Source organism: Spodoptera frugiperda, chromosome 5 (genome assembly GCF_023101765.2).
Source record: "Spodoptera frugiperda isolate SF20-4 chromosome 5, AGI-APGP_CSIRO_Sfru_2.0, whole genome shotgun sequence".
Classification (NCBI taxonomy): Eukaryota; Metazoa; Arthropoda; class Insecta; order Lepidoptera; family Noctuidae; genus Spodoptera; species Spodoptera frugiperda.
This window is the reverse complement of record NC_064216.1, coordinates 3,327,107-3,353,289: the sequence shown is the minus strand read 5'-3', so window position 1 is coordinate 3,353,289 and position 26,183 is coordinate 3,327,107. Positions and strand designations below refer to the sequence as shown.

The 26,183-nt window shown below is 38.5% G+C and overlaps 3 protein-coding genes across 6 annotated transcripts in view; all 3 read right to left on the bottom strand.

The window, feature by feature from the left end:
• The window catches only part of LOC118272244 (frizzled-4), a 37,396-nt gene extending 26,607 nt beyond the window's left edge, over positions 1 to 10,789 (bottom strand). Inside the window, exon 1 of the mRNA XM_035588616.2 lies at positions 9,397 to 10,789. Coding sequence (XP_035444509.1) covers positions 9,397 to 10,304 — 908 coding nt within the window. The 5' untranslated portion in view covers positions 10,305 to 10,789. The remainder of the gene's footprint in view (positions 1 to 9,396) is intronic.
• Positions 10,790 to 11,155: 366 nt separating this feature from the next.
• Positions 11,156 to 21,849, bottom strand: LOC118272243 (ralBP1-associated Eps domain-containing protein 1). Its single transcript, XM_035588615.2, has 5 exons — positions 21,497 to 21,849; positions 21,003 to 21,419; positions 16,875 to 17,034; positions 14,187 to 14,343; positions 11,156 to 14,104 (listed from the first exon to the last, which is right to left on the bottom strand). Exons 1-5 carry the CDS (start codon positions 21,644 to 21,646, stop codon positions 12,889 to 12,891), a joined length of 2,100 nt encoding a protein of 699 aa, XP_035444508.1. The 5' UTR covers positions 21,647 to 21,849; the 3' UTR covers positions 11,156 to 12,888.
• A 942-nt stretch (positions 21,850 to 22,791) lies between these two features.
• The window catches only part of LOC118271716 (glyceraldehyde-3-phosphate dehydrogenase), a 256,387-nt gene continuing 252,995 nt past the window's right edge, over positions 22,792 to 26,183 (bottom strand). For 2 of the 4 annotated variants that reach the window (XM_050693750.1, XM_050693751.1), the window contains exons 2-3: positions 25,486 to 25,518; positions 22,792 to 24,017 (exon numbers count right to left, since the gene is read on the bottom strand). In XM_050693750.1, coding sequence (XP_050549707.1) covers positions 23,017 to 24,015 — 999 coding nt within the window. In that variant the 5' untranslated portion in view covers positions 24,016 to 24,017; positions 25,486 to 25,518 and the 3' untranslated portion in view covers positions 22,792 to 23,016. Of the gene's footprint in view, positions 24,018 to 24,949; positions 24,993 to 25,485; positions 26,031 to 26,183 lie in introns of those variants that run through there. The other 2 variants (XM_035587881.2, XM_050693752.1) reach the window with 2 other exon arrangements.

Sequence of the window (26,183 nt, the reverse complement as noted above, 5' to 3'; positions counted from 1 at the left end):
GAGACGCAGCCAGCATTTCTTATAACTCCAAGATAAAATTACGTACAATAATTCCCTGATATTCTCGGAAGTTTTGCGAGATAGCCAGAAAGTTATGTAGCTGATTTAACGTCTATGGACCTAAAGAATCTTATTTCTAGAAAAACGTTAGCTAGCAATGCAATGCAATGCAAGTATGCGAAGCTTTGCCGAGGGGCGGCGTACAACAATGCTATGCTGCCATCGTCAGTATGTGGTTACTTAACGCTATCATCCTCCTCATACAATAAACATGAGATTATCGATGCATGAGGCAATAAACTTGGTAATGGTACTAACAGAAACTATCCAAAGAAATTAGACTGTTGTAGCATGTACCCACGTAGCCAATGCTCTTGTTACTTTTTTCACCACGGCTCTTCTCACAGTTCTGTGTATACTATTTGTACCCAACAAAGCGTGTTCCAATAATGAGGATCGCTCGATACGATCTCGGCTGCGCTGCGCCCGCGCCGATCAGAGAACCAGATATGCAGAATCCTCGGTCCTCGGCTCCTTTGTAATCCGGCCAGGGTAAACACCGCTTTGTGGCTCCAACAACCCAACTCTGCGCTGCGTATTGTTTTTCTAACACAAAATCAAATCCACAAAAAATATATTGGAAGTATGACGTACCCCTCCCCCACTACGGGTCTACGACATAATAAACGATTTTGCATCGGAATCATCAAAGAGCTCATAATAGAATTTATAGTCGGTCTATAAAAAGTGACTTCTCAAAATGCGTTTTTTACAACAGCGATGCTCAAAATGATTTTATTGGCGGCCATAAGCGGCTCTACTTATTAGCTCGTTACAGTATTGATATTAAATTTTAACTACATTATGGACAGCAAATTGTTACTTGAGCACACACAAAACAACTATCGGAACCACCTCGTCATTCCACAACGTGATTCTGCCGGGTTGGTAGGTTGTTAAAAATGAAAATTATTCTGCCAGCGCAAACTACGGTGATTACATATCAGGCGGGCCGAAGCCCGAGGGAAGCGCGTCTCTCTCGCTTATTGCCAGATGATTGAAGACCCCGCCGCCTACGACGCACTCCTTTCTGACTCGAGAGCGAGAAGGCACTCACTTCTGCCATTAGAAGGAACAGGATGGCGACAGCTCAGCATCTGATTAGCATCCCAATTACGGTGCGGGCGCGCAGTGGGATCGAATCTTCCTCCGTAGTGTTGTACCGCCACATTTTCAACAGGAGTTTATTTATATCGATAGTAAATTAGTTTTCTAATTTATGTGTACAAGTTTTATCGGCTATTCAAGGATCGAATAAATTCTAGAGCGAGAATAACTTTAAGGCCTTTGAACTATTGTAGCAAACGACATAACAAAAATATGGCATGCAATAAATAATGTTTACAATACAGTGTAACTGGCCGCGCTGTCGGTTGTCAAAGTTATCTCTAACAACAATCACAGTTGGGTTATTGATCGATAATAAATGTAATAACGAGTGGCAGCCCTATTAACGAGAATGGCGGCGCGAGGCGGGGCGCTCGTGTCGAGATTACATCGACGGAGCACGGAAATTTTAAATAAACAAGGAATTATGAACCGACCCCAGATTATACACTTTCGTACTGAACGGAGCGAGTGACTGATAACTGGTGGAAATGACCACACCAACAATTACTTGTAATAACACTCCTGAAGTGGACAGGTTTCATTATTTACTAAATTGAGGAAACTTTGCTACTTGAGATTTATTGATCGGTCTTAATAAGTTAATGACATGAGTGGGATATCGACTTTCTATTCCGCGGTCGATATTACGTATTATGGGACCGCAGTCCATAATTAGAGATTGCAAATTACAGCAACACAATGCACTGAGAGCGGTACTGACTGCGACCGAAGAAAAGCTAATATCAACTGAGTTATGAAACACGACGTTTGCATTCATCATTATATCCGTGGTACCAAAATGAAAATAAAATTACTGTTATTTCATACGAGCATAGAAACGCAGCAGTTTTGAATTCTTTACTTGCACAAAATCTTTCGCTAGTAGTCTATACAGCATGCGTCTATGCGCATTTTTAAGTTTAACATTGAAGACTACGAATAAGATTTAATTACTACAGGTAATTTCGTGTTCAAGGCGAAAAGAAACCATATTTGTACGGTTCCAAACTGTAATCAATTCACAACTAAAGAAGAGAAACTCTAGTCTCCAAACATTGAGTGGACGTCTGGACGCGAACAAATGGTAACGGACTCCATCCACAAGCTCACCGCTCCCAGCGCATGAATACAAAACCAATTTGACGTTTCTCATTACACAGCGACCACAGTATGCGCCGGAGTCGCTCGACTAACTAGTTCCGCGCTGAGCGATCTGTTATTATGTTAATAGGGCTAGTTTAGAGGCAAGGCTCAGAATCGAATGCTCACGTACGGTGCAAACAATTAAACCGGCATCTTTCATGTGTCAATAAAACGCGATAACTGCTTGTAATTGATGGTGTAACCGGCGCTGCGACTGCGCACATTGTTATTGGACGGTTAACAGTTGAGCCTGATTGTTATTGGCGGCCCTAGGCGCTTTGTCGTACTAGGCCATTGAGGCAGGAGTACTGGAGACTTAATAGACACACATGCCGTATTACAATGTACCTAGACCAATATTAAAATGGAAAAATAAAATGTATCATAGAAAGAATCATGATCAATTGTTAAATTACTAGATTATACGTACTCATTACGTCCGGACGCGATACAGTTCTTACATACACCAAGTAAGAGATGGCTATCAATAATTTCTATATCAAATTAATTAGTTTCTTTATACGTATAAAATAAAGAGGAAAGTAACATCACCTTCAGTGAATGAATACGGCTTGGATTACACCAAGGTGATTGATCGCATGGTATGATAACGGACAAGCTTACATTTTTCAATATCTCTTGATCTTATCGCGAAGTATAATAATCTGCTAGCTTAAATACTGCAGTTGCCTTGGTCTTGCAACGTTTGCCAAATGTCTTACGTTTCTCATGGCAAAGTGTAAAATTTTAAAGTATCTTGAAGTCTGGATCTAAATTAGTAGATATTTTTTATTTAAATTAGCATTTTTTTTTTTTTGAGGAATGAAAGTCGTCCAGTAATTTCTCCCGCTTTGGGCGAGGCGAGAGGGAGTATCGGACTTTTACTGTCTAAAAACCACCCCGTTCCTACTCTTACTTTTCGAGATGGAGACCCGGTAAACCCACTAGATTGTCCGTAGTTCCGGATCTAAATTTGTATTGGGTCTACGGCCATAAATTAATCAGTAATTATTTAACTTTACTGAAGTTTAGAAATAAGGAAGTACTATCCACTTCATCCTACGCCTTCAACAAGAAACGGGCGTAACCTGAAACATTGCATTGACTCCACATCTATTTATATTTCGTCGACTATGTATCAATATTTTCTCACTAAAACGCGTTCAGGATTAACATTAGAAACATTCAAAGAACACCGACGTCGTATAAATCACTAGGAAATTATCATAACGAGTCAGTTTTGTACCGAAATTGTGGCTTTCTAAGAAATTAATAACGCCCGCTATAAACTGAGATTTACAACTGTTGCGGTGTGTGTCCTCCTTATAATACCAATGTGTGTGATGTGAACATCGTGTTGAAATAGTTACATCCACACCACACTAATGCCTCGAAATTTGGCGTAGGTGACGATTAGTTTACCTTTTGAATCGGTGATTTATGACGCTATAATGCATTAAATTTCACAGAAACAAACCTAGTTAGTCGGGCCGTGATTGCATAAAGGTTTTCCTCGTTGAAACATGGGTGGGTGTTCTGTTTGATTAAAGGTTGACTGTGAAGCAAATAGCTTTATGTGGGTACCTAATCTGATGAAACATAAGGATACTACGGCATTTCTTCTAAAGGGCAATAAGGTTTTTTAATATAAGTCCTATCTACGATCTTGACCATCTACACAAACATAATATAAAGCTTGAAATAACCTAATATTTCAAGGGGGATCCTAAGAAAACTTTTGTGCCACGAACCTCGCAAAAACATTAACTAAACGTTAATGTTCATAAAGCCGGTAATTATAAGTTTAATAACCCTATAACTAAAGTCAGAATTTGTACATTTAACAAATATTTTACTGCGTACATCACAAAATGGCGTACCGGTAAACTATGGCAACTTTACCGGGCCCTTGGCAACTTTACCATACTATAGGTATTCGGTATAAACTCATTTATCTAAAAATCTACCCACTAGAATTCTGTTTTGTAATAGAAGTATTTTTTAGACATTAAAAGGAAATATTTACTATATTTTGCGTAGACGTAAGACTGCTATTATGCCAGTAATGGCCGTCACAATGTATGCGTGAAAATGAGCTAAAAGTTAGTAGTTCCTAAATTGTGCTCACAGAGCCTTAACTATTTATCACAGGTGAGTGAAATTTTGATCTTGTATGTATAATATAGTTGGGATTACTGTTGTAATGTCAGCAATTGCTTTTTCTTTAATTTATTGATAAATAATCGCTTCGGTAATGTTGACACAGGTTAGGTAAAGTTGCCACGGCCTGCTTTGTGGCAACTTTACCTACAGTTAGGGTTGGCAATAAATGTTTTTTTCTTGTTTGTGTGTATGTAACCATTTTCGAATACCTAAATATCACAGCATAATAGTGAATATCCTGGATGATAAGATATAATGTATTTAATAATACCTCTTGTTTTACAGCCAAAATGGCTCCCATGAAACAAAACCGCAGAAAACTCGGAGCTAGACACTATAAAAATTATACGGAAGTGATGTTATAATTAGCTATGGAGATAGTGAAGTCATAAAATTAAAAAGTCAAGAATTAAACATTATTTTGTAGCCTTTTTTACAATTTTAAACATAAATACTTAAAATTTTAGAACTTAATTTAGTTTAAAAGGGAATAATATTTATGTTAGAAATTTGTGCGTTTTTTTACTTTAGGTTTAAGGTTTATTAATTTTTTTTTTAAATATACATGTCATAAAAAAGTTCCTCCTTTTTTGACAACCCCGAGCGTAACAAATTATTTGTATGTAAATTACGATGAAACCCGTGGCAACTTTCCCTAATGTCTGTGTAGCCGTTATCTTTATAGATTTCCTCATATTTTTTGCATTATAATACGAAGAGGTCCTAGATGAAGCCCTCTGTACCTCAACAACTCTTTAATATGCAATACACGATGAATACGGCGCGTAGGTAAAGTTGCCAAAAATTTGGTATCTTTACCCATGTTGTTTTTTCTTTACTACGGCTAAAATAAGTGTTTGTATATAATGACGATTACAGTAAAGTGAGCCAGATAGACTACAATTCTAAATATATAGTTTTGGTTTCTATGCGTCTTATGGTTAAAAATATATTTCGTGTTTTGTTCTAAAATATGGTAAAGTTGCCATGTTTTACGGTAGTTTTAGAACCATACTGGCTGACTCGTCCATTTAGATTTGATTTCTAAATGAAATGTTCAAATGTAGAATTGCAGTGTTAGGCTGTACAGTTTAATGTCATTACCTCCGTAGATGAAATAAGTGGTAACGGTAAAATTATAATTAAAAGGTAAAAGTTCAGTGTTGCTGTTTGACGATTATCATCGTTGCTAGAAATGACTGTTCAAATTGGTCATTACCTTTATTGCTAATTACTCAAACTAAGAGAGAATGCGGTAATATTTTAGTTGAAGTAGTAAAATAAGCCACTTCAGAAAACAAAATGGCGTACTCAGGACCCTTACCGTAATCAAAGTACACATGGCCTATTGGTACTTGAATGTCAGCTCTTCAAAATGTCAAGCTCTCTTAATTAATACTAAAACGGTTGGTATTAAAATATAAAAAACAAATTCAAGCACGCTCTTAATTGGTAAAAATAAATATTTAGTTTCAATTTCTACGTTTTTTGTAACGTCTAGTAAAATTACGTAATAGGAAAGGTACCTATTAAAATTAAAAAAATAATGAAATGGTCTGAAGTAACGTTTACATTTTAAAATAATATAATGATGTAGTATTAATAGCAACAGGTGAAATATCAATTCATTAAATTCTATGACTACTTATAAGAAAGTCAAACATTTTAAGTACCAAAGTTTTTAAATAGGTAACAACCCTAACGTATCAAAAAGGAAACACAGAAATTCGCTATAGGAAACTCAAACTAGTGTTAATAACATAATAAGCAAACTATTTAAAGAATCAAGTTGAACTTTCTTAAACGTGTTATGATTTCAAAAAATGTCTTCATTAGCGCATTGGTTTCGCAAGCAAGAACAAAACGCATTTCTGGAATCGCGGGAATATGTTCCCCGGCCGGCATTTCTTTTTAATTGGTAAATCTGTGGCACCAGTCTTTTTCGCTTACAAACCCATCGGGGTCTTTATAGCGTGTCGTTTCTGTAATTTAACTTACTACTGGTAAACTGCTCAACATTTTTTACGGTAACCGATACAAATACAAATTACAAATACCTCACTCTATGGCTATGGATAGCCGCAACAAAAAGCTAGCAGCACACAATGTTTAATGTTCGCCGCAAAGAAGTTTGATTGCCAATATTTCTCAGATACCAATCATTGGATCGCAACTGCTGTATGGGTAGTTAAACCAATATTTATGTAGAAATGCAAGTCGGCGACTTTTTACCGCACCACCATGTCGCTTCAGATTTACCAGCACTTTGTTACCCCATATTGAGTCCTACTGTTACAATATAAGATTTATATTTGAAAATCAACGGAAAGTTTCGTTTGTAGATTGAACAGGGCTAGTTTTTCTGTGTCCTCGTCAACATAATGTACTTTGTTACAACCACGTGAATGTTTTACAGCTGCGTCTTATAATTTTTTGTGGAAGACGGCGGTAAATCATTTCCTATGCTGTAAAAATGTCACTTTATACGAGGGAGCGAATGGGAAATCTATTCTTAGTACTAATTGTCTCATTATAGGCTGAGGAATGAAATATGATTACCTACAGTTCTAATTAGTCCGGTCAAATTAGACCAAAAATTAGGGTGAAATTACATTAATTCGCAACAAGCTGAATTTTGGTACAATTGTTCAAAACACGATTATAAACAATAGCTGAAAGTTCCCCATCATTCCCGTGTGTGGAAAAAAAGTTATTCAAGGTCAAATGTCAAAAAAATGAGTTTTTCGCGATTTTCAGCAAAACGGTAAGTTTTATCAGAAAAATACCTCAGACTAAAATTGTAGATCATTAAATTATCTATAAAAAATATATCAATACTTTTTTCTTCATTGTTCCAAAGCGTCTAACTTTCAAACGGTTGATTTCGACGAAAAATGGTTTTAGGAACCTTAATGTCTTTTTTAAAGACCTATCCATAGACATCCATAACGGATACGTTAGCTGAAAAAAATTTTTTTTTGAATCAGTTCCATGTATGGAGTGCCCCCTTTAATTTTTAAATTTATGAATTTTTATTCAAAATTCGAATAGCGGTTATCGAAATACATCAACCTACAGAGTTTCAACTATGTACACCCAACAGTTTCGGAAATAAATGGCTGTGACATACGGACGGACGGACGGACGGACAGACAGACATGATGAATCTATAAGGGTACCGTTTTTGCCATTTGGCTACGGAACCCTAAAAAACGCGCTAAGTACACTACCTCATAGGTGGCGTGGAAACGTGTGCATTTTATGACAATTGCAACTGTTACAACTTTTTACACTGCGATATCTCCGAAACGGTGTCTCGTGAGAAAAAAAGTATTGATATATTTTTTATAGATAATTTAATGATCTACAATTTTAGTCTGAGGTATTTTTCTGATAAAACTTACCGTTTTGCTGAAAATCGCGAAAAACTCATTTTTTTGACATTTGACCTTGAATAACTTTTTTCCACACACGGGAATGATGGGGAACTTTCAGCTATTGTTTATAATCGTGTTTTGAACAATTGTACCAAAATTCAGCTTGTTGCGAATTTATGTAGCACCGAATGTCTAATTTGACCGGACTAAATTTTGTTCTGACCAGAATTAGAATAATAAAGTTACATGCGTGTTGATGTCTGTCCATCTTGTGTATGTAACAAAGTAAGGTGCGTTAAACTTGCGGCGCGGGCGCACGTACACGAGCCGTGTTTCGTCGCTCCCACCGGCACCGTCTTCGCCTCCCCGTGATTTATTGGTCCTCGTTTATTTTATTTCCCAATTCGTTTTAGTTTACAGCCTCGATGTTCCCCCTATCGTTCTCTAAGGAAATAGTTTTACAACGAAATGTTGGTGATTTATCTTCTTACTGTTGTTTTAAATTGAAAAATGGAATTCTTACGTCCACTCTTAGTGGGATGATTCAAGTTTTTGTAGTTAGTTAACGACAAAAATAAAAGTACCTTAGACATGATAAAACATTCCAATAAAAATACTTGGAGAAATATATCCCTGTGTAAGTTTCTACTTATTTCCTACTAGAAATGTATAGTTTGATGTGCAATATAGAAGTCCGGATATTACAAAAACATCGTTAACGATCCGATGAAGTATAGAACCGAGTATTTGTCTTGTTCAAGAAGTTAAGTGACTCCGTAACGGCAGCATCTATTAGGAACTAGACAAAGAGCCACTACCATTTGTTTCTAACCGTTTCAATGCATGACTTATGACTGAGAAAACAATAAGTATACCACTGAGCACAGGATTTTGAACTCTGTTAGCTCTATTCAAATTAAAATAGCTTTGTGCAAGCTCTCCGGCTCCGACTACAAACAATGATAAATTTCAGATTTTGTATTACAAAGCGAGAACTGTAAAAGAGTTGGAGCTCGTTGAATTCTTGCGACAAAAGACGAAAATCGATCTATGTAAGGAGAAATCTCGGTATTGTATTGAAGTTATTTGTCAAAGCAGCGACAGATTAGGGTACATTATAACACAACAAGTGACAAAACATAATTGATCGGTGACAAAGTTAACGTTCGGCCCGGGTACGGGACAATGAGGACAGGTACCCGGCCCCGAACACAAGAACTCCATTGTCCATCCTGTTCGGAGGCGTCAATTGTTGCAATTTTTTTCTCAACGATTGCTTGTTATGTCTGCTGTGCGCAGGTACTGGCTTCGCAAGGTACATGCCAATTTTATACGGGTACCAATTAGTGTGCCTACATTATTTTTATTATGAGGTTGTTAAACTTTAACAATTTGTGCATTGAATATTTCTCGTGTGTCGGTGTCGAGTAATTACGTTATGGTATGGGATCATTTGTGATGGGCATCTACTTGCTTTTAAGATAATTTTGTTATTTAGTAGTTAAGTAATAAGAAACAAGCGATAAAATAAAAATAAACTTACCAAACAGATGCAGCGAGGCCGAAGTAATACAGCAGGAGGAAGACAACAGCGCAATTAGGGTTGGCTAATCCATCATGGGCCAGTAACATGCGTGTGGGGGAGGTGGAGTCCTTGGCGCAGCCGGCAGCCGCCCGGCCCGCCGCGGCGCGCACGCCCCAGCCCGCGGCCGCGGCGCAGCGGCACAGCGCCACCAGCACCAGCGCGCGCTCCCCGGCCCCGCCGCGGTCCCCACACGCCAGCTGAGCCCCCACAGCAGCCAACGTACACGCGAAGCTTAAAGCTGCCCACGTAGCTAACCATACTTCTGCTGCTTTTCTTTCTCCACCATCCCATAGCACTTCTGCGTCACAAAACTGTGCGCAACGAGCTGATCCTCGGACCCACACCCAATTGTTAGGTTTGATGAGTCTTCGACAAGCTCCTCGGCCGCCTGCATTACCCATGTCCAAAGGAACGGTGCCAATGGGCGGCGCACGTTCTCCCGGTCCTTCCATGCACATGTGTTCGTGATTATTCTCAGCAGGGAATAAAGAACAATCCAACTCTGGTGGCCAAAGGAAGCCGAAGCCGTGGAGTACAGGGTAACATCTGGTGTACACACTCTCGCACAGTCCCCTGCAGGGCCCGATGGGCAGCGCCACCTTGTCGGTGCACATCGGCACGTACACCGAGCAGAGGAACAGATGCAGCTGAGAGGAGCACCCGTACTGTACCAGTGGGCTGAAGGTCTGCAGCGTCACGTCGGCGTCCGCCTGCAGGGTATGCCGCGCCAAGTTGGGCATGCCGGTCTGGTTGTATCCAATGTTCTTACACATCGCCACTTTAATAGGTTCACATGTCCGCACGGAGGCCTCGGCGGCGGCTCCGGTCACTAGGGTCACAATAACAACAGCCACGATGCACTTCATGTTGCAGAGATGTATCCGGCGCGTTACATCAAAGATGTCATTGTAGTCGTGAATGTTTACGCGCGAGAGTGTCGGCCGCGCGGAGTGCGTGCGTGCGCCCCGGGTCGCGTCTCAAGACGGTGTATGTGTGGAGGAGCGAGGCGGGGCGCGCGGGGCGGGGGACACCATAACAAAAAAAGGTCCGCAGGTATGCGCTACAGTGTAGCCGCGGGAAAGGGAGAGAAATGGCGGGAGCGCCGCAGCCGCATACGTCTGCAGTAGGTGTCCGCGGACGACTGTCCACACCGCGCGCCTTATCAACTCCGCACCTTATCACTGAGGGTAGATTTCAAATAGTGATGCGGTTTCATTTATACACTACACTACCTATCGATTTTTCGATAACTAGGTGTGATATCGCCCGGTTGATATATGAAAACTGATTAAATTAGATAGCTAAAATTGGATTCTAATTTTAAATGAAATCGTTAGTATTATGTATTCGATCTCGGAATGCAGCAATGTTGTTTCGATAAGGTATTGCTACTACTAGTCATAAATCAACAGACAACAGGAAAATATGGTACCTACTTACAAATCTTGAATTTCTGATTAGACATTGTCTATGTGAAATGTATAAAAGACATTCACTAGTTAAAATATGTATTGTATTGATAGACTGACAAAATAACAATAAATATGAGTAAAAACGGCAAATGTAATGTCATTGACCTTACGGAGACTAGAGTTCATGCATTTAGATTTATTTGAATACCTACTGAGTATTTGGACATTACAAAATGTAAGATTTGATGACTTGACTGCTACGCTAATTGTTCAATTAACTACTTGTTTAAATACAAATACTAATAAAATTTTGAAATAAATTTATTGTACATAATTTACTACATTGTATTTAAGCATTACGGTATAAATTTTTATATGAAACATAAATAAATAGGTAAATATAATAGGTATAATGGTGAACATTATTAGTAGTACAAAATTGGACCAAAATGTAGATCAGTGGGGTTATAATGTTATAAAGCGCTCGACAGACGTATCTCAGGATAATAAAATATTTACACTGCAATGAGGCTGCAACTGAGGACCATATACTTATAGTTACGACTAAAATGAAAGATAAATACTTTTACAATAATCTTATTATAATACAAGTTTTATTCAACACATATTCAGTTGCTAATATTGTAATCTGATAGTTGATAACATCTGCGGCGGCGCGGGGCCGCGCGACTATACTTACATATAACAAACTTATGTACTCTTCATACTTCTCAAGTCTTGTACATCGTCTTTCCCAATAGTTCTTACCTCTTTGACATTTTTACATTCGCTAAGCTAATGTATAATACAACATTCACAAAATTTTAACAAATACGCCCTCCGTCCGATGGAATTATACACTTACAACGATGACAAAGCAAATTATATTAAGGAATGCTAAACAAGCAACACTAGCGCCACCCTGCAGTAACATGTTCGCGTTACAACTAATTTCTAATATTGTACAAACGTAAACTATGAAAATTATAAATGCCACGGTACGAATACGAATACGAAACAATTAGACAATTTGGAAACTACGAATCTTATAGATTCACAAGTATTTGGCCTCGTAACGAATATAATTTTCTGTATATTAATTTTAATTACAAAATATATCGTTAACACATACACAAATGTATTATTCAATCTTATTATATTTAGCCTTTCGCCGAGTTACACGTTCCAAAACATTTTTGTAAGGAAATAAATTGGAAATACCGCGTTACGTGAGAATTTATCCCTTTCAAACCAAACCTCGTGGATCAGTATCGACAATCGACACTGACGAAGTGAGTAAGCATGCACAACCGCTGAATAATACATCATCTCTATATATTTCTTAGAAAACACTAAATTACTGACAATTTCAATCAACCATTAAAATCATATTTTTGGTACTTATCATTGATTCGAAAATTGATCAGAAGTTGAAATGTAAATACAAAAACGACACTATTTTACAATTGTTTTATTTCGAAGGAAATCTTATTACGTTTTAGTGCAGAGGTTCTACCTTTCTATGATAGTCCCTTATTGGTTGGTTAGATGTGCCCGGAGTAGTTCGCCCTAACCCTAATAAGTCTTCAACATTACTAGCTCTGGTAATGTACTGAGTGATGTCATCATATTTTTTTATAAACGGTTTTTTATATACAATACAATAAACTACATGCATACAAAATGATATATTGTGACCAAATAACATTAAATGCTACTGAGACTACAGAAATTAGAATAAACAAGTTAAATACTGCGGCTCCATTGTAAATAATATTGAAAATAGCCTCTAGAAATAAAATATAAATGGACCCCTTGCTCAAAATTGTAAAAAGGCACAAAAAATATACTGCGCGACACTACGGCTAACGTTAAATATTTCACAAAACGCACGTTAAATATGTTTCGCGTCGGGGCACAGCGCAAGCGGAGTACAACGCGAGGGGCGAGCGAGTCCAACGAGTTAGTGACGCGGGCGACCCAACTATACTACGTCGGAGACCAGGGACAGCGTGAGATTACATGCAGCGGGCGGTGACTAGAGCTGGGTCGTGGAGTTGTCGAGGCGCAGGCGCAGCGCCTCGCGGTCGCGCGTGACGTCGGCCAGCTCGGCGCACAGCGCGCGGCACACGCGGTGCAGCACGGCGTTCTGCTCCTGCAGCGCGCGCACGTCCGCCGCCGCCGCCGGCGACCCGCGCCCGCGCCGGTACACCTCGAACGCGCCGTGCATCACCGGCGCCTCGCTCTCCAGCGGGTCCGGCGGGAACCCCGACCCCACCGCCGCCTCGCCCTCGCTGCGCTGCGACGCCAGCCGCCGCTCGGCGCCGGGGGGCGACGACCGCGGCGGCGGGGCCGGCGGGGGGGCCGGCGCCTTCAGCCGCGTCAGGTCCAACGAGCTGGAGCGCGCGTGGTTGCGCAGCGGGCGCGGGGGAGGAGGAGGCGGGGGCTCCTTCTTCGGGGCAAACTGCAGAGACTGCGGCCCGTCATCGTGGGAGGTGTCACGGGTGGGTGGTGGCGGCAGTGCTCCGGCTGCCTTCAGTGGCTTGCGAGGCTGTGGTCGCTGGATAGACTTGATTTCAGCACCATTGGGCGGTGGCTCGGCGGGTGGTGCGGCGTGGAGGCGCTTGGGACTGGCCAGCTCGAAGGCGTGCGCGAAGTCATCGCGACGTGGGGACGTGCTGGATCGCGTGTCCCCCTCGCCGTGCGCCGGCAGAGAGTTGCCATCAGGAGTGACGCGCACGGCCACCGGGTGGAAGATCTTAGGGTCCCGCTCCACTGCAGACTTGTGGAAATCAAAGTTGACAGGTTTGGGACCCGGGCTGGATACACTAGAGGTGGGGGAGTCTACGAACTTGGTCCACTCCTTGTTGTTTACTTGCCCTTCAACTTTCGGCGGGGTCAGGGAGGGCTGTCGCTCTTCAGGTTTCTTAGCCACCTTAGTAGCGTCGTAAGGGTCGTGCGTTTCGGGTTTGGGTGCGAAGTTGAAATCTGCGGAAGTACCGGAGCTGAACATGTCGGCGCCGAGGTCCACGAGGTCGGTGGTGACGGCCTGCTTGGAGTACCGCGAGTCCACCCTGGGCACGAGGCACGCAGGTAGTACGTCGGGCACCGGGATGTTGTTCCGCCTCAGCACTATCAGGTGCATCGCTATGCTGAACTCCTCCAGTGTTAGCATGCCATCCTTGTTGATGTCTGATAGTTGCCATATTTTTCGCAGATCGGGTACAGGTAGGTGCGATTTTTCGAAAAATAACCTGAAGACAACAACCATTTTTAATAAGCATTCCGAAATGATCTCTCAATAGCAGTAGCCTACGTGAGAACAAGTATGATTACCTAGCAGTTTGTCCAGACAGCATGCCTCGCTCGGGCCGCAGCTGCGCGAACTGCCCGGCGTAGTGCCGCGCCTGCGCGTCGCTGATGGCCCAGATGTCGTCTACTCCATCACCTTCCTCTTCAGAAGAATGACGGTCTGAGGATTCCTCCTCCGTGCCTGTGAACATCACGACAACACACTATCAGAAAAGTTACACGTTTTAAATATCACACTAAAATTAAAACTAGGTCTAAAATGTAGTAAGCCTTCGTAATAAAAGGTAAAACCTAAAATACTAAGGTCTGTAGGGAATGAACTATTTTATCTGCGAGCCTAATCGAATTCCTAGCTAGCTAGGGTCTGCGTGTGAATTTCATGCGTGACATCTACGCATTGTTTAGTTTAGAATGAGAATGCCACGAGGTTTTAGTCTTGAATTAACATACTTTATAAGTAAGTATTGAAATAAAAAATAGTTTTAGGATTAAAGGAACATTAATTTAATAAGTTATGGAAATAACACACAACTTTTCGTCACAGTTGACGTCTATAAACCTGTGGTACCTATGCCGGGAACGTGGATCTACGCGAGACACAATGTGTTTTCTATTGTGTCTCAAATACTTCTATGGCATACAGGAGGTTAAGAGAAAATGCTCATATTATACGAAATCCATAATTCGATAAAAAAGACAAACCCTAATAAACAACGTCTAGCGTGTTCGGCCATTTAAAAGGTATAATGACTCATTGAACTATGAAAAAGCCTATTAGTTTTAACTAGTGCCGAAATGCGAAAATGTAAGTAATTAAGGTCAATTTGTAGTAGCTATGTCTACTACGGCCATATGGAATCCAACTGAATGTATGTAGGTACGTCTTATAAACATACTTTTTGTTCATTTTTATAAATAAGTAGATAAAATTTTCGAAAATTATTGTTGAGTTGTGGTGGGAACCAATGATTTAAGGTCATTAAAATTATTATTTGCAATTTTTAATAACTTGTTTCTGTCAGAGGCTTCGCCCGCATTCCCGTGGGATAAAAAGTGTCTTATCACCCAAGTCAGCTCATATCCTGTCTGTACTAAATTTTATCAAAATCCGTCCAGTATTTTCAGTGTGATTGAAGGATAAACATGCAAACAAACAAACTTTTATGATTAGTGTCATAAAAAAATATTACTTTATTATTCAATCAAGTAATCACAAAGCCAATCTTTGCACATGACAACGTTCATACTTCTAGTACCTAACCGAAGAATCAGAACTACATAATATCATAATATAGGTACGTACACGCGAGCAATCGAGACGGCAGTTTAACAATCATGCCGATGTACGAAGGGTTCCCATTCAGTGGTGATCGCGACAAATTCACAAATTGCTCCAACCAGCGGCCATTATTCTCGGAGCCACGTGCCCCTTGAGCCAGATGCTGTGATTGTGAGCTAAGGCAACTGTCCCAACGACAGCGATTGGGGGTATGTGAAAACAGAGAGCTTAGTACGAGTGTTTTAACGTAATTGACACGTTTATGACGTTCGGCGCTCTGATTTACCTGTTCCTATGAACCAACCAATCAGGGTTAAATGCGGTAACGTTTCGATTTCGTTTAACGTAAAAAAATACTTGTACTAGGCCCTCAAGCCGTTTTATAGCGAGTAACTATGCCTGGGCGACATACTAGCACAAATTGCTTTCGACAATTCCTATGTAAAGATCATTACTCTAAATAGTATTGACAAATGGTTAATAAAGCAGTTGATTGATCTTTGAGAACTTTGTCTTTATAAAATTAGAGAAGGAAGTGTTTCTTGAGCGAGAAAACAGCCTGTAGTTGCGTTCTCGCTAACACTGGGACAAGCGCCTAACCAATATAAAGTGCAGCAATCATAATGCGAAAACCGCTTTTATTTACTATGACTTTAATATCAAATTGGCATGACAGTACAGTTTAATTTTCAAGTATCAGAGGGAACTGCAGGCATTGGCCGTTCTAGTTTATATGGTGTGAATTGAGTGCCAATTACTTGCACACAAGACTTTTTGATTTTGTTCGATAGAAGCACTTTAGTCGAATGAAACTACCAATGTCGGTGTTTTGTATGCGATACAATGAACACTTTAGTAATTAACCAATTGATTTTAAATACTGCTTTTATTGCTTAATTGGTATAGTGGTTAAATGTACTATAGATGAACATTTTATTACTTCAAGTGTGGGAGAGCCATGCTTCGGCACGAATGGGCCGGCTCGACCGGAGTGATACCACGTCCTTACAGAAAACCGACGTCAAACAACGCTGGCGTTGTGTGAGTGTGGTTACCGGAGACCCAATTTCCTAACCCCCATTCCCCAACAACTCTTAAAGTCCTAACCCCCAAAAGGCTGGCAACGCACTAGTAACGCCTCTGGTGTTTTGGGTGTTCATGGGCGGTGGCGATTAGGATTTCAACCAAAGAATAAATTGTTGTTTCAGATCACCATCATGGAAGTTAAGAAAGAATATTACGAATGAGTCTGGTATAAAATGACGTTTGTTTAAAGTATTATCACCGAATGGAAATTATGGAAGATGAGTACATCAAAACAATTTGCACTGCCCAAAATGAATAAGGACAAGAGTAGGAAACGATCTCTCTCTCAAAATCACCATCATAACTTTATAAGGTTGCTAAATTATATCAAAGAAGGTTTATCTCACCAAGTAGCCTCGTGTGTTCCTCTCCAGTGTTGGCAGGCCACACCCCTCGACCAGTGGCGCTGTGTTCCCACACAGGATGTACTCTCTCGGCCACGCTGTTCGTCGGAGTGGGACTCTCGCTCGCCGTACTCCACGGCGACCCATTCTTGCCGACTCTTCTCTGTAATGTAACAACAATCTATTTAGTTACTAATGCTTTGGAAGATGCATGCACAACCAGACTGGTTGTTGCACGTTTTTGGACTTTAATACAATGTGATACGGTTGTAAATCTATTAATTAAGATAACACGATTTGGGGTAGGTTGATGTGCCGGAGTCAATTTGGTTGTCTTACTTTGTACACTAAGGTATAGTACCAATATTTCAGTGTCATCTTGAAATACTCTTCTAAATTATAGGACCCTATCTTAAAGTAATTGTTTATGTCAGTAACAAGAGGCGTTATAACGTAAATGAAACAAACAGCAAGGTGTGAATAAACGGGGAAGCTAAAGTCTACAATAAAAATAAGGAAAACGTTGTTTTTGGGATTTCCCGTGCATAACTAATTCCATTTATTTTTTAATCAACAGCTAACTCAACTGTCTAAAGTACTTTTTTAAGTGGGGAAAATCGTCAATGACTTCTCCCGCCTTGGGCGAGGCGAGAGGGAGTGTCAGACGGGTTTAGACTCTTACGTCTAAACCCTGTTCTGTATTAGACTTGAGCTTGAGCAAAGTATAATTCGGATTTACGGTTTAAAAACATGACTTATGTTCAAAAACGCTGATGACTTAACTGTTAAAAGGTTGGAGCAACCAATACCTAGTTATTCTACACAGTAAAACAGGTCAGCCATTACGATGAGAATTAAAGTAAAACATCAGCTGTACTAACAGCTTCATTAACGGGCCAACAATTAAAAATAAAAATAAACAAACTATTAGTAGAAAAAAAATACTTTAAAAAAAGTACTAGTACACAATACACATAGGCTTATATAATAATGAATATGTATCAGCAAATTAACAGCACACGTGCAAGGTCGAATGCTCACTAAAAGTGTACTGGCGACAACTATGGCGTATTCGTACTACGTCTTAGAAAACGACCTTGTTACTATAGACATAGAAACGTATATAAAATCAGGCCTTTTTAACCGACTTCAAAAAAGGAGAGTCTCAGTTTGACCTTCAAAAAAGAAGGGTCTCAGTTTGACCTGTATGCATGTATGTATGTTTGTGCGCGACTATCTCGCGTTTGGTTGAACCGATTTTGATGTGGTTTCCAGCATAGTATTTTTCAGACTTAGGAGAAGTTTTTAGGGTTATTAGAAGGTTCCCGATTTTTTAAAAAGTTTTATTTTCGCTGACATCTGGTTTGAATATGTGTAATAAGTTTATACGAATGTCATTTATTAGGGAAGCATTTCATTTCAAGATGATGATGATGATGCTGAAGTTAACGCAGCGTCCTGCCTCGGAGTAGGATTTGTAAACTGGTGGTCTTTAGTCAGTCAGTAAGTCTTAAAACTCATCACTCAGGGCAGGAGTCATTTGAATCAATCAGCGAACATTACTTAGGAGTTTGATGGATGTAGAGTAAATGAAACGAAAGAGGTATACCAGAATCATGTCATTTGGCGTTCCATTGTCTCTGCCTACCCCGATGGGAGACAGGCGTGACGTCGCATACAATAGAAGACCTTGCCAATAGTTTTTTTTTTTGTAACTCGCTTTCCGCTATCGTTTTCGCCCGTGACACCTATAAACTGGTTACAATCGCATAAAAATCCGTGCAGGGGTTTTCGAGTTTGTAGCGTACAGACAGACAAACGCCGTTAGGTTTTTATAAATTCGAAAATGGGTTAAATGTTTTTTTAATGAATTTTCTCGTACAAATAAATACACGGCAAAAGGGAAGTTATTCCTAAAACAATATAATTCTGATGGTGCAGAAATTATGTAATATTGAATTGTTCGATAAAAATGTAAATAAATGTATGGGAAGCCTTGGGAAACGCTTTTACATAGAGGCGGAGATAGTGGCCCTTTTAAATGCAATCTCAGCTATCAGGCAATTAATCCCTGAAACGTTTTTACCATAACACCCTATATTTTGTATACGACACAACATAACTACCTATATTTTGTATCAAAAGGAAAATGAGTATATTTTAATTGAATAAAAAACCACATTTATTGTATTGTATAACTATTGTTAAGAACATCCATGGAAACATTTTATCAACACTATTGTCATAAATAGCAAATAATAGTTAAATACCATTAATTTAAACATTTTTCCCATTTCCTGAGCTAATTAGAATGTTGTTTATTTTTGTAATTCATATCAATTATTAAATTAGACAATGATTCATTTATATGTTATATTTAAATTTAAATAACCAATAATGTATGTATATCATAAGCAGTGACTTATTTCGTAACAGTGTCCTGATTAGATAAGGAGTATAAGTATAAGGATAAGTAATTAGAGACTACTTACTTAAAACCTAATAAATCTAAAAAAAAAACCAAAGTTCTAACTAAAAGAATTTGGCATGCAGATTGGCCGGAAACAACACTTAGGAAATGCTTTATATCTTAGTAATGTTAACAGTTGTATATGAAACACTAAAATTATAGGATTTTTACACAGACTAGAAAGTTACAAAAGCACTGTAAGTAGGTGTTTGTTCAAAAATCTTTAACTTTTATTTAACAAATCATTATTCTCCCCCATTATTAAGCATTGTGGCAGCTTATTCACATCCATACTTTTTGTGTTTTTTTTTTAATCACCCAAGTACAATTTAATCTAGATAAAACGAATCAAGGAACACTGTTGGAGTTCTAAAACAAATGGATAAGATTCTGCGATTGATTTCCAAGGATCTGATAAGGTATTGATGTCAATGTCTCAATAAATACAATGTTTAGTTTGTAATTATTATCGGAATAGATATTTATGTAAAGACAGTTATTCACTGTTAAAATAGCTCATAATGCTGTAATAAATTATAAAATATTGAATGAATAAAACCGTAGAAACATGACTAATGTAATAATGACCATGGAATACTTATAAATATCATGCTTCATATTAATTGAAGTGATAGGTAAAGTATTTTTCACCAATAGCAATCACTAGTAGTAAGTTAGTTTATTTTATTTACATATTCTCAATAAAAGAATAGTAATTAAAATTGAGTAGTATTTGGTAATACACTCACTCTCCCAATTACATTATATCTTATTACTAACTAACTACTTCACTGCGACGCTGCTCATGAAGAAGTAAAGGTAGAGAGAAAAGGTTAACTAGTAGACTTTTCTCCATTAATTTATGTGTGTATACTGTGATTTTTTAATTAATTAGATCCCTAACAACCCCTTTGCAAAATATCTACAACAATGTTATCAACTAAAAATAATAACTTTAAAATACCTGACCTAACGAACAGAGTATAAACAGAACAGTTTTCTTATCAACCTGCACTGGCACACTATTAGTCGGTTGTTAACCTGCCTGATAAAGCGAGCCTAATGTTTAAACTTGTGTTATCTTGTTGTGAAGTCTTAATGTATCAATCAAAATCTTTTTAAACACAATGCTGACAATTGACGCTCACAAATGTGAATTGGATAAGTGGTTCTTTTAATGTAAGGGCGCTTTTGCACCGGAGATATGCTATGTAGTAATGCTATAAAGATTTGATAGCTTAACTGTGAAACTATGTGACCAGTTCCACTGATATTAAGCTATGTAGCTTTGCGAGAAAGATGCGCAGATTGAGTATGTGATGTATTGATAGTAGAGAAGCCATAGCACAATTCTTTCCATAATAAAAACATAGCTTAACTTAGTGAGAGCATTTCCACCAGCGCTAAGCCATGGGTACCAATGAAAGTGGTCAAATAAATCCACAGCATCCTAGCATAGCACATTTCTGGTGGAAAAGCACCCTTAATGTAGGCAGAGACAATGGAATACTAATTGGTACAACTCTTACATACCTTTTTCACTTCATATTAATTGAGTATCTATTTTTATGTGGGTGGTAAACTTATTGAACTTCGCTTTCCTCATAGGAAATTGTCAGTATGTGAATTGAGCCTAATAAGTATAAAGAGAATACACTTACCCCACGGGATCCAGATCTCTGTGACAGGGTTTCAGATTCAATTTCCGAGTCTGTACTTAGTCCTTCAGTAGTATCGTGAGACAGGGCCTGAGGGACGTCGCTATCAGACAGGTTTGATGACAGTCTTATAGGCTCATATGCACCAAGTGTTCCACCAAAATTCCTTTCTCTTTTACTCAGGTGGAGTTGGTGTTCATGGGGTGAATTAGATAGTTGTATCAGGTCAGCGTTCGCCTCAGAGTTTAGCGCCCATGTAAACCTCGGCAGAGGCAAGTCTAAAGGAGTCGACAACAGATCAGGCTTCACTGTCATATTTGTCTGATGGGCTGCTATTAGTTTCAGTGCTGAATAAAATTGTTTTCTGTTCATATGACTCAGTGACGCACAGTTATTAGGAGCAACGCTTATATCCATGATCTGTAACGTATAATTAGTGTTCATAATCACTCATTCACAAAATATGTTATCACACTCTAACCTATACCTCTACTTACCTGTTTTAGGACATCGTTGTGTACATTTGACGAACGAAATAATTCTGTTGCTTTTAATATTGGTATTTTCCCATTGGATTCTTCGTCACAACATAAAAACAAATCACCGAAATATCTCATTTCGGTTTCTGTCAAATTGAGATCCTCCATTATAGTAATAAAATAACAATATTATGGATTTCTACACAGTGTCTTTAGTTAAATATTAAATAGGCAACATAAACAACCATTATCTATTAATGTACACCATATTCATTGATAAATAGACGGATTCGAAACTTGTACATCACAAAATTTACACGAAGCAAACCAAATGTCACTGACAGACAGCTGCCTAATGCGGCCATTAAGATATTTAGAGTGGAGCTCTGTTTCACGTTCAGAAACCGATTTTAGAGTAGCCTACCAATCGGTAGTTCATGGTAGTTTTAGTTAATTTTAACTTGAAGTTCAATTTGAAATAGTTGTTTTTCTGTTGTTATTTAGGAAAGTAAAATATTATAAATAATTCACTGAATAATTGAATACATGATGAACAAAATAAAGTATTTTTTATTAATGATAGCCATTTTTTATCATGAGTTGTGCGCATATACACTGTTAATAAACAGCCTTTCCATCGTTTACAATTGTATAGCATCTATCAGAGTCAATATCTATCAAAGTCGAAGTTTTCTCGTTTGAAATAAAAACCTTGCAATATTTTTTTAGCAGCAGCAGCAGCTAAGAGGCGTTTTTATCAGTAGCAGCGATGTCTGCTTCTAAACCACCTTAGGATGAATTTTAAGCCCAACAGTGAAATAATGAAAAATAAAAAACTCAGTAACATTTTTGTAATTGAAACTGAAAAATAATGATAACAATGAATTAACAAGCGTAGAGTATAAACAAAAGATGTAGATATTTGTACGACTATGGGTTGTATGTAGCTAGGTTTTTGCTTGTGATGTGCTGTTACAGGCGTTGCACCATAGGGGGCTCTAAAGCAGGTCTACTTAGAGGACTCAATGCTCCTTATTGGAGTTGAAGGTGGCCACCGAGGTGGTTTTAGTGAGGTAAAAATGCCACACTCGTCTGTCACTAGTCTTTCTCCCCAAAAAGCTAGGCGAAGGTTTTCCCCTGTCCTCAAAGAAAAAAGATTTTGCTTATAACAAGATGTGTTTCGTATATAATTATAATATTGATTTTTAAGTTGTAAATATTTTAGTCTTAGTTTTTATTATTATTCAGACTAAAAAAGATAAATCTTATTTCTTAAACAGGTTTTTATGTAATAAGAAATGAAACAAACGAAATAATTTTTATTAACTTTTACTGAGTACTGATTTGTTTTGCGATATTGCAATAATTTTATAAACGTGATACATTATTACACGTATAACATCACTTTCAAAGTGGTTAAATAATAATTTAGACTTGAACGCTATACTTAAGCTTAAATTATAAAAGTCGATATCGTCGACAAAATCATATTCATAAACATTCATAACAACATTTATCTCTACAATGCAATCTAACATTTAATCCTTGGTCTGGATGTACTTGATGAGATCGATAACGCGGTTGGAGTAACCGTACTCGTTGTCATACCAGCTGATGAGCTTGACGAAGTTGTCGTTCAGAGAGATACCGGCAGCAGCATCGAAGATAGATGAGTGGTTGTCACCGATGAAGTCGGATGACACGACCTGTTCCTCGGTGTAGTCAAGAATGCCCTTCAGGGGTCCTTGGGCGGCCTCCTTGACCTTCTGCTTGATGGCATCGTAGCTGGCGGGCTTGCCAAGACGAACAGTCAGGTCGACGACCGAGACGTTAGCAACGGGAACACGGAAAGCCATACCAGTCAGCTTTCCATTCAGAGCAGGAATGACTTTGCCGACGGCTTTAGCAGCGCCGGTGGCGGCGGGAATGATGTTCTGCTGGGCACCACGGCCATCACGCCACAGTTTTCCAGAGGGTCCATCAACAGTCTTCTGGGTAGCGGTGGTGGCGTGCACGGTGGTCATCAGACCTTCAACGATCTCGAAGTTGTCATGGATAACTTTGGCGAGAGGAGCGAGACAGTTGGTCGTGCAGGAAGCGTTGGAGATGACCTTGTAGGAAGGATCGTAAGCGTCAAGGTTGACACCAACGACGAACATGGGAGCATCAGCACTGGGGGCAGAGATGATGACCTTCTTGGCACCACCCTCCAAGTGAGCAGACGCCTTCTCTGTGGTTGTGAAGACACCGGTGGACTCAACGATGTATTCAGCGCCAGCCTTGCCCCATGGGATAGCCTTGGGGTCCCTCTCGCAGAAGACAGCGATCTTGTTGCCGTTTACAACAAGGTAGCCATCTTGCATGTCAACGGTGCCCTTGAAACGACCGTGGGTGGAGTCGTACTTGAAGAGGTAGACCATGTAGTCAAGACCAATGAAGGGGTCGTTGATGGCAACGACCTGCGCGCCCTTCTCGACGGCGGCACGGAGGACCAGACGGCCAATGCGGCCGAAACCGTTGATACCGATTTTGGACATGTCTGTAATAGAAAAAAGGAAAAATATTATTACTACATATAATAAGTTATACGCTTTATGTCATTAGACAATAAGTGTTTGCTGTTATAAAGATAGATAAGGGTACGTGGACCGATTTCGAAATCGCTGATAACGTCGGAAATCTGTTAAAATACTGATAAATCTACATTAGTTTAATCGTTGATGTATCTATTTAATTGTAATAATCACATAACTGCTTTTAAGGTAATAATCGGTTTCTAAATTAAAGAAAATAGGTTGACATTAATTTGGCCTTGTGTACAGGAGGTGTGTCTGGATCTTGAAAAACAAGTTAAATAAGTATTCAAATCAAATATTACTGCTTATTTACAAGCTTGTTATGTTAATAAGGAAATTGTCTGCAATAAAAAAATATGCAAGATTTTTTATGCGAGAACTTAGATTAATATTAGTTAAAGAATATTATTCTAAATACCTAGTATTAGAAATATTAATAAAAATCTTATTGGAATAAGTCCTGGTACAAGAAACTACGACATTATCTACGTGACAACAATCAGGTACAATAAAGTGATTAAAGTGAATCATTTCCAGCTACGTAAATGATTCCGTTACTCATGGTATGAGAAATAAGTAATGAACATATTTCTTGTAATAATGTTTGCAATATTATCATTGCACAACTTGCGTCCTTTAGGCCATTTCAAGGTCATGGGACACCGACTGATAAAGTAGAAAATGAAGTGGGTATTTGGCAAACCAAATTGTTTGCTTTTCACTGGCAGTGAAATAGGTACCTAATAAACGGTAAACCAGACAAAAGTATTATAGTAAAACTAGTTAGAAAAAAAAGTTTCAAACAAAATTTTAAATATCTGAGAAATAGTAATTTAAACAACTCAATAACTATAGAATTTAATATTTTTTTATTATATTAAATATCAGAACGAACCTTCTTACTTGAAACAAGACCACTAACTGCAATACAAGTAATACAACTGACATAACATAGTTGTGGCTGTTTGTTTGCACGTAGGTCAGTTACCGAAATATAAATAGCAAAATACGGAAGCCGGGGATATAAATAATTAAATGTCAGCGAGCATTGGCTCCGTTGCATGCATGTATTGCATTTGTTTGTCCCATAGTTACATGAGATCACCTAACAATTACTATAGGACGAATGAATACCGGCCGGTATGGAGGTCATGTAGAGGTCACTCGCAAATACCGCAAAACATGACAAAATATAAGGAACTCAGTAGTATTACAATAACATACAAAAACTTCTGTACATAAGCATAAGTTATTAACTAATAATTAATTATATTTCACAACATAAATCAGTTAAATAAGTCGGCATAATCATACATTGCTACGTGGTTAAATAAACGCAGCAAATTATGCAACACATTTCTAATTAATAAAGAGCTCGTAAAGACAATGTAAGTATATTGAATAAAATTAACATGTAATTGTTGCACTTACCGGAATTAATTTATGTAGTGACTGGTAAATAAGAACTCCACGTATGCTCTCCACGAGATGGAGTTTTAAAATGTCAGCTGAAGGACAAGGCAGGACGGGCGTTGTAATAATAGACAATTTCCAGAAGAAGATCAATGAAACATAGAGTATAAAAATTATAGAAGGCTAACGTACGATCAAGTATGGTACCTACACGTTGATGATGTTTTTTTTTTATTGCTTTTTACTAAACTATACTTAACTGTTTCAGTTAATGACAACAGACAAATGTGCCATTTGAATCTTAAAACTATCTTTAGCACTACTTTATTACACGTAAGAAAATAAATGCGTCTGTTAAAGTTTAAGTTTATAAAATTAAAATATTAGTACAATATTTAAATTCCTGAATTGAATAACGACACATGAATCTGGTCACATGGCTTTGGTTGATTAATTATTGAAATAGTTTTACTGTTTTATATCTATACTTTTCAAAAAAAATTTTATTTTATATTATTCAGATCAAATGATTTATTTTACCTACTGACATGTCTTTTGAATCTAATCTGTATGCTCCACTCTATATTTTCTCTATGCCTATCATCTCTAGTGATTTCAGCTTAATTTACCGGTAACGTAGAATAAAAAAACCGGTTTTTACTTTTTCTATTGTTAAAAAATTATGCAAAATGTTTGTTTTAACTGTTTAATTAATT